The 9,560-nt window shown below is 45.6% G+C and overlaps 1 protein-coding gene across 1 annotated transcript; it reads right to left on the bottom strand.

The window, feature by feature from the left end:
• Window positions 1-767: 767 nt before the first annotated feature.
• LOC130475425 (hyaluronidase-4-like) lies at window positions 768-8,097 on the bottom strand (the record flags this gene model as incomplete). Its single annotated transcript, XM_056847204.1, has 3 exons — window positions 768-1,160; window positions 3,676-3,765; window positions 7,084-8,097. Coding segments are annotated over 3 exons (1,497 nt in total), but the record flags the coding sequence as incomplete, so codon positions are not given.
• Window positions 8,098-9,560: the final 1,463 nt, after the last annotated feature.

Genomic DNA, 9,560 nt, shown 5'->3' with positions numbered 1-9,560 from the left:
AAGTTGGATAAGAGGAAATCATTATGTGGCAATTCAGAGGAATCAAGTGCTAGGACAATACCAGTCATATGAAAAAATATTTAATTTAAAAATTAAACTATCATTTCCCCCTTCCATTGCAAAGTAGTTTACACACACACACACACACACACACATACACATTGAGAACATCACAGTTGAAAGACACCTCGAGAAACATTTGCTCTGTGTATAAATTAATCTTCTTAAATACGTTGTGATCATGTAAAAGGTGAATGCATACTTTTTTCACTGTTATAAATACCACATTTTCTCTAGATAAAATTAACTATTTTCTTTTTTAAAAAAACAAGTATTAGAAAACAACTGTTCTTGTCACAGTTAAGAACGTGCACCAGGTTGAATTTTTAAAGCTGTTGTTATGCTGGTGAAGATACTTTTAAAACGAAAAAAAAAAAATCCTTTGTGTATTGGAGGAATAGAATCCTGCATAGGTTATGGATGAAACTGGGAAAATCCAGATGACTTCACTTTCCCAGAGAGCCACCAAAGGAGAAGGTATCCTGGGAAATTTCTGGGAGTCACACAGCTGGAACATTTAACAAGACATTGGCCACCAAACAACATATTTGTAGCACTCTTCCCTTCTCTCCACTTAGTAAAGGGAAGTGGGATTCACTTAGAGTGGCCAGGCCCCGCCCCTGGCCACTGGTGTGTGGGTGGGGGGGAGTCACTTTACACAGTTGGCTTCACAAAATTCACATTTTTAAACAACTGGTCCAAATGGCTCACAAACACCATACCAATAGTGCCCACAGAACAACCCCAGCGATGTGCCAGTCCCGTGTCTGCAGTCTCATGCCCTTCCCCCGAGCATGGCAGCTTTCACCCTTCCAGCCTTGGTAGCAGTGGCAGGTGAATTCCTGCCTCATCTTGTCCTTCTGCTGATGGCTTAAGGCTCCCGTCACTGACAGCTGGATCCCGTTGCCAACTGTGTTTGCTCGGATTTGGAAGGAATGGGGATTGAGGTGCAGGTAGGTATCAGAGTCCATCCTTCTGCGAATGCAGCGGCCATGGCTACTGCAGATAAACTGGCTGCAAAGTTTGGTTGCCGTGGTCACGTTGACTATGTATGGGCCTAAGGTGCTCATCAGGTAGTCTTTGATCTTCAAGCAATTGGCCTGTGAGAAAGAACAATTAAACAGTTAACAGAGAGGTACAAAATGCCAGGGAAAATCTGCAATGCTAGGCTAAGTCGATTAAAGTATATGACATTGTCTACACTCACACCAACCCTCAAAGAGAGAAAGAGAAATAGTTGACCAGATCTGACTAGCACTTAAAATTGTCTGAACTGAGACTAGAAACCTACTGAACTGAAGGCTACAGAATCTTTGGAAAGTGGCCATCTCTGCTCCGAAGTGGCCCCCAAGCATTATATGGGAAGCCTGAGAAAGAGCACTGTGGTTTTAAATTTAATCCCCAGTTACCTTGTAGCACATAGTCTACAGTAGAAGAGGGGAGGCTGAACTTCAGTCTTGTGTGGTCTACTTCCTTACTACAGTCCCCATGGCCCACAGCTGTATGTTACATTTAAAAAGCACGAGTACTATGCTTAAAGCACAATTTATGTGTTGAGTGATGTACCATTGCTTTAAAAAATGCTTTATATTCCAAACATGGTCCACCCAGTCCAGAACCTTTTGCCTGTATCTGAGCAACCAACTGGTACTACGTGGCCCACTTGGACACTGGCTGGGGCTTCACTGGCAGAGCATGACGGATCTTCTGCACCCCCTTGGTTCAGAAGATCAACTCTAAAATATTTCCTCCCTAAGGATGTCCCAGAGACCAAGGCTACTCGATCCAAAACAAGCACATCTCAATGTTTGTAGGCTTCCTAGAGGCACCTGGTTGGCCACTGTGTGAACGGACTGTGGGACTTGATGGACCTTGGTCTGATCCAGCATGACCTTTCTTATGTTCTTAATGCATTTTGCAAAGAACTTGCACCTCTCAGCCATGACCTATGTTTACCAGCTAAAGGTTGCAAGAAAGGCCAAGACTCTTGCCCAGCCTGTGTGCTTTGGGAAGAGAGGGCCTTGCTTGGCAGAACAGCATGCTCTGGAGAGAAGAATGTGGATGCAGCAGTTTGCACCACCTTAACAGAAAAGATCAAATATTCTCCATGATCACCCTAGAAAGCCTGAGTTAGCAGCCACTGCCTTCTGCACTTGTTGCAGAATATATACCACCTCCTCTCCTCTTCATGCTGGGATCTGTGTTGTCTTCTCATACCTGTCTTGTGATCCATCCTAATTTTCTTCCCACCCCCTTCTTTTCTGTCCCTCTGCTGCCTCGACATTCATCCACTCAATCCCATCCTTCATACAATGGCTGCAGGCAGATCTGTATTAAAAAGGCTTAATTCTCAGGAGCCCCGTGGCACAGAGTGGTAAGCTGCAGTACTGAAGTCCAAGCTCTGCTCATGACCTGAGTTTGATCCCGATGGAAGTTGGTTTCAGGTAGCCGGCTCAAGGTTGACTCAGCCTTCCATCCTTCCAAGGTCAGTAAAACGAGTACCCAACTTGCTTGGGAGTAAAGGGAAGATGACTGGGGAAGGTGCTGGCAAACCACTCCGTAAACAAAGTCTGCCTAGTATGTCGGGATGTGACATCACCCCATGGGTCAGGAATGACCCGGTGCTTGCACAGGGGACCTTTACCTTTTAAATTCTCATTAGAGTGCAAAATCTGTGCCAAACCTGCAAGTCATATGGTCCAGTACTTCTCCATGCACAAAAGGCCTTGCGTATAGAAAACAAACATGTCAGGGAGAAGGGCTTTAGTTTAGCCTTTCTCTCTGATAGTTTTCTATGCATAAGGAATTCTTAGTATGGAGAAGCATAGGAGCCCTACTTGCAGTTTGAATGGCCTAGACACAAATGTCATTCATTCAACTGGTGGGAAATGCCCGGAGTAGGAAATGGTTTTGTTTTTGAATTCCCTATCTAGGCACATTTTTCCTCTATTCTGTAGGACCATCTGTCCCAATAGATCCCTGTGCAACACCACAACTCCTCTGATCATAATCTATTTTGATGATGGCCCCAATGCTATAGAATCACTTCCCTGAACATGTCAGAAATTGTCACATTTTAGGACATTATGAAACGCAGAATAGTTCAGGGCTTTGAATTCATTATTTTAATTCTGGGAACCACAACGTGGTGATGATGTTGACACCGGTGATTTGTAAGAGTCATGTAAGTATTTATTAGTGCTTAATAGTTACCTTTTATTAGTTTTTAAATTCATTTTTGTATAACCTTCTTGAGTCCATGTGCGACAGAAAGGTAAGATAGAAATGTTTTAAGTTAAGAAAAACAAAGTAATGAAAAAGAAACGATCACTCAGATTTAAAGGGTATCAAGACTGCAATTCCAACATTACATAAATGAAAGGACCTGATGCACAGTTTGTTTTTTCTAACACAGAAGTAATATTATCAATAAAGCACAGCCTCTCTCCTCCTGTTGCTTATTCCTCCTAGGCTTTTTTCCTGCAAGTAAATAGTAAATATACAAAGATACAGTTTCTCCCTTCGCCAGTTAACCTGAGGCTGAACAGTAAGCAAGATAGATGAGAGAAACAGAGAAACTTAGGAAAGCAGCCTCGAAAGCTACTGTTAAATTACCCGGTTGCGAGAATACTCGGCTTCTCCCCAAAGCACAAGGCCATGAGTCCCCATGGCTGCAGCCTGCCCAATTGTGTACACCAAATCCGTCTAGAACAGCAAAAGAAAGCATCACATAAAATTCACAGGAACATGATATCCAAGCCATTGCTGACAGACATCTTGCATTTTATTCTTTGTTCTCCATATACAGGAAGGGCATTAAATCAACCACTTTAAAAAAAAAATACTTTACAAATCGTGATACTCACTGAAAATAAAAATTATGAACTTGTTCTTTCTGTTGGTCTTTTGATTTTGAACCTTTAGGAAACTTACCCTGATCCCCACTCCCCTTGAAGCTCAGAAACGTTATAGACAATTCACATATTGCTCTCTTATAGAGGCAGCTTTTTGCTAAATGTTTTCCAGAAGTCACCAGCATAGGCAAGCAGTGAGGGGTTTGTGTGTGAACTTGTGAGTATTGATAGCAGAGGAAAGAGCGCCAGTTCTTTGTCTCCTTTGTTCTGATGCTGCAGGCAAAAGTGGGTGGCACCTGGGGACGAGTGCCAGAAGACACTTCCTCAAATGTCCATCTTCAGTGGAAGCACCAGTGAGAAAGAAGTAAGGACTGAGTCCCCTGTTTTGCCTTGCCCCCTGATTTCATATATTCTCTGGCCCACCTTCAAGAAGCAGGATTGAGGAATCATTCCCAGCATTCACTTCCCCCACTGGAAAAAAAGGTCACTGTTAAGAAGGATTGACAGCCTTCACTGTCTATGCTGATTTTCCAAAGAAAAGGTCATGGTTCCTTCTTTGGGCCACTAAAATGTACAGCATAGACCTCACTGCCACACATTCCATGGTTAATGAGATATTTGAACTCCTTTCTTTTTACTAGTTGCTGTGTTGGTCTGCAGTAGAACAGCTAGATTTGAGCCCAGTGGCACCTCAGAGACCAACAAGATTTTCAGGGTATGAGATTTTGAGAGTCAAAGCTCCCTTTGTCAGTATCTGATGAAGGGAGTTTTGACTCTCAAAAGATCATACCCTGAAAATCTTGTTGGTCGCTGAGGCACCACTGGGCTCAAATCTAGCTGTATCTCTTCACTGAAACCCAAGATCTTCAAAAAATTAGAAGCAGGTTGCAGGCTAAACCAAAACCTTCTCAATGAGCCTGTATTTTTTGGCTTTGCTTTTTACATCAGAATGTCAGTTCCATTTAATGCTGAATATACATTGCTGAGGACAAATGAAGACAGGCCTGTGTGTGCGTGTATGGGTAATTTTATCATCAAATCATACCGCTCATCAATTTCAATCTAGTGAAAAAATTCTTAACCCTAATGTGAAATGGAAAAGCATGCAGAAGGCAGCATGCACATTTAAAATAGTGTCATCCTTTTTTGAAATTGCCAGTATGAAAAATTAAGATTTCTAACAGATTTCTAATCCTGCTGTCAGGCCCCAAATATTTTAGAATTACTCACACAGACAGACTTATGCTTCACATAATCAGGGGTAAAGAAAACCTCAGTGAGCATTACTAGCAAAGTGGTGTGAAATATTGTCGAAGGCTTTCACGGTCAGAGTTCATTGGTTCTTTTAGGTTATCCGGGCTGTGTAACCGTGGTCTTGGACTTTTCTTTCCTGACGTTTCGCCCGCAGCTGTGGCAGGCATCTTCAGAGGAGTAACACTGAAGGACAGTGTCTCTCAGTGTCAAGTGTGTAGGAAGAGTCAGAGAGGGGTTGGGTTTGAGCTGAGTACTGTCCTGCAGACGTAATGTGCTAATCATTGTCCTGTAAGTATCAAGTACTTAGTACATTAGTACATTATCTTGTACATTATCATTAGTACATTATCTTGATACTTACAGGACAATGATTAGCACATTGCGTCTGCAGGACAGTACTCAGCTCAAACCCAACCCCTCTCTGACTCTTCCTACACACTTGACACTGAGAGACACTGTCCTTCAGTGTTACTACTCTGAAGATGCCTGCTGCCACAGCTGCTGGCGAAACGTCAGGAAAGAAAAGTCCAAGACCACGGTTACACAGCCCGGATAACCTACAAGAACCAGTGGTGTGAAATGTTTGTGTGGATATTAAACGATCTACAAGTATCAGATTTAACAGTAAGCACTGAATAGTGATGATCACAAGCTAAAGCAAGAAAGTTTTTTTAAAAATGTTACTAGACGCAAAGTCCTTCTACTGTCAGGACAAAAATAGCACTATTCTCTCTTATTGCATTTTATTCTTTGTCTGAACAAAATTAGCCCCCACTCCTGTAATTCCTACATGAATTGCAATTCAACCCAACCATTTCTGGGAGTACTTCTGTAGCAGCTCTTTCAATGTTCATCCACATTTATCTTGCCACAGTTCTCACAACAAACCTGTAAGGGGGAGGCTAGTATCAACATCACCAGTTGCAGATGGAAAGCCAAGAGACAGCAGCCTCCTAGTACATTTGTGGCGGAGTTAGGCTTACCAGGTTCCTGCTGGGGGCAGGGGATCCATCACCCCCCTAGTGGGCCCTTCCTGTTGCTGCTCAACTGGGAGAAAATGGGAGGGGGGGAATAGAAGGGCGATTGTCAGCACCTCGATGCAATGGCATCACTTCTGGTGCAACTGAATTGACATTGGTGTGTCACTAGCGATGTTGGCCAAACGCTAGAGCATCACTGGTGTGCGCTGACCTCACTTCCAGTCACACCAGAAGTGATGTCATTACATCACCAGCAAAGTCTCTCTCTCCCCACCAGCCCCGTGTTGAATTTCCAGCTGGTTGCCATCTTCATGCTGGCAACCCTAGACAGAGGTAAGATTTCAGTAAGCTTGACCACTTTGCTGTCCTAGTTTAGCATGACTTCAGCTCTGAAGGTGAATTTCTGATTGTCCGGCAAGTCTACTGGGCTCAAAGCGTAGTTCCTATGGATAGTTTTGGAACAAGCTAGAGCAGGGCAAGCACATCACCTATGGTTACCAACCTCAAGGTGGGACCTGGAGTTCTCCTGAAATTACAGTTCATCTCTATAGAGTGCAGATATCAGTTCCCCTGGAAGCAATGGCAGATTTGGCAGGTACACTCTATGGCAGCTATGCTCTATAGCAGGAGTACACTCTATGGTGGGAGGTGTCGAACTCAATTGTTACGAGAGCCAGATATGATATAAATGTCACTTGGTCAGACTGGGCCATGCCCAGACTGAGAGTGAGGGGGAGGGGAGGGGTGGCTGCCTCAGCTGACTTGTGGCCCGGATAAGAGCTCTCAAGGGGGCAGATCCGGCCCACGGGCCATATGCTCGACACCCCTGCTCTATGGCATCACAACCCCTCTGAGCTCTTTCCCACTCTGCCCTTCCTAGGCTCTGCCTCTAAATCCCTAGAAATTTCCTGAGACGTTAACAGCCCTAGCATCACCTGCGTCAGCTCCTTCAGTGTGTAGGTGTAGAATGGCCTGGCATATACAAAGACAGGGAGGGAATGCTGGAAGGAAGGCAGCTCAGCCACTCTCAGGGCTTCCCCCACTTTGGCCCAGACAAACTTCTTCCCTTGCATGGAGCTTCTTAGCACTTCCTCCACGTAGATTGAAGGGAAAAGAGCTTTGCTCCGCTCCCAAAGCCACTTCAGCTCATTGTTACGCTGCAGCTCCAGTGGAGGGCAGTGCCCCGTGAAGCTCTCAAAGTTATTCAGGTAGTGGTAGTTATAGCACTCTGGAAAGAGGTAGTAGCCCCACCAACCACCGGGGCGCAGAGACCGAGCCAACTGGAGAGTCTCAGACATGAATTTTTTTGCGGCTGTCTCAAATTCCCACCTGGCCTTCCTTACAATCTGGTCCTCAGTCAGGCCGGGGTTCCTCTGCCTTACAAGCTGGAGAGACATGTTCCGGTAGATAGCTTTCTTGTCCCAGTTTCGTATCCACAGGGGCCTCCAGATTTCCCAGTCGATCACCGAAAGGCCTGAAAAGGACTCCGAAGGAATGGCCGCAGCAACGTCCCCTCTCATCTTGTCCAGGTGTTCTGTCAGGCTGGCATTCTGAGGGCAGCCGCCATTGACAGCAGTGGGCGGTTCAGTTGATTCCAAGTAGTAGGGATACAAGCCCAGCTGGTCGTAGTAGAAGATGGTGATGTTCCCGCCTGCAAAGGCTTCCTGAGAATTCACCAGGATGTTATAGGAGTCCAAGTGGAGTGGCACACCAAAGGAGGCTGAACATCGAGCTGTTGGTGCATTCCAGGTCACTAGAAAAGGGCTGCCTTTCACAATGGGGGGCAGGGATGGTTTCAAGTGATGACTGGCAGCAGGCAGGTCAGGGCACAGCCAAAGCAGCAGCAGGAAAGTGTGGCAGCAGAAAGACTTGTGTAGCCTGAAGCGTGATGAAGTCTGCTCAGACGGCCTTGTTGAGCAGGAGGGTTCTGTATTGTGGACAATGCTGCAGAAAGGACAGAAACGAGACCCGTGGTATTATGCAAATATGGTTCATCAAATGAGATTCCACTCATTTTAATAAAAATATTATTGACGGCATTTTCATCTTGCTGCTCCTTCAAGAAAACTCACGGAGGCACACACAGCTCTCTCCTTCTTCGTTTCATCCTCACAACCACCACCAACAGCCACTGTGAGGTAAGTTAGGCTGGGAGAGTGTATCAGGCCCAAGATCACCCAGTGACCTTCCCAGTATAGTGGGGATTTGAACGGGGGGGGGGGGAACAACCACAACACTATTAGGATTGTCAACCTCCAGGTACTAGCTGGAGATCTCCTGCTATTACAACTGAGCTCCAGCCGATACAGATCAGTTCCCCTGGAGAAAATGGCCACTTTGGCAATTGGACTCTTTGGCATTGAAGTCCCTCCCCTCCCCAAACTCCTCCCTCCTCAGGCTCTGCCCAAAAAATCTCCAGGTATTTTCCTACCAAGAGCTGGCAACCCTATACACCATGCTGGCCCTCAAATCACTCTTTATTCCAGTCTTGAACTTCAGCTAACACAGAGAAAAGTGGCTCTTCCCTTCAAAGTGTGACTGCTCGCTGGATAATCACAAGCACACGCAACACTTGCGCAGGCCAGGGTTTGTGGTTATCCTTTGATCATTTCCGCTGACATCTTTTGCCTCCCATCATTCTGGAGCCTCTGAACCCTATGGCTTCCTTAAGGTGTTCAACAACACAAAACCTGCCCCCACCTCCCTTGAGTTTTACTGTTGCATTCCAAGGTTGAGGTCAAGAACCGGCTGGGTAGGATTAAGTAGGACTGGTGACAACTGTATGACAATGAATCAGATTGCCTTTAAAAGGCTCCTGTCTTTGCATTAAGATCCTTTCTACAGGGGAAGGTGCCTGCTTCCTAATTGCCGCTGCTCCAGGAGGTTTCCCCCAGAGCTAATTTGCTGAGCAATTCAATTTGCAGTAGACATGAATGAGACCGAGAGAGCAGGCTGCTCTTTGGAGACCATCTGGCTTTGGGGACGTGAATCTGCTTGCAAAGCTCTTTACAGCAGGAAAAAGCTCGCCTAACTTTGCTGTGTCTAACTTTGTGGCATCGTTATTTCGCCGTGTGCTGATTAAGGGGGCTTCTCTCTTGTTTAGGGCCTCCGAGGCCCAGCCATCTATAGTCCCAGAAGAGTGCCGAAAGAGCCAGGGTGCCCGGCTCCCACTCCTTCCGTGGTTTCACTTCAAATGCCCCCTCTCCCAGCTTAATTGGGGCCAGTTCCACTGGGAACTGAGCAGCCACATTAACCTCATTCTGCACAGGCCACCGAACAGACATCTGATGATTACAGCCTTCACTCATGACTGACCTGTATTAAACCTACGCTTCCCCGGAGGTGGAACGCTTTACTCAAATGCATTAGGCACTAATGCCCGGAGCTCTCAGAAAACGCGGTTTAGCACGAT

The sequence above is a fragment of the Euleptes europaea genome, chromosome 1 (genome assembly GCF_029931775.1).
Source record: "Euleptes europaea isolate rEulEur1 chromosome 1, rEulEur1.hap1, whole genome shotgun sequence".
In the NCBI taxonomy this organism is placed as follows: Eukaryota; Metazoa; Chordata; class Lepidosauria; order Squamata; family Sphaerodactylidae; genus Euleptes; species Euleptes europaea.
This window is presented reverse-complemented; position numbering and strand designations above follow the sequence as displayed.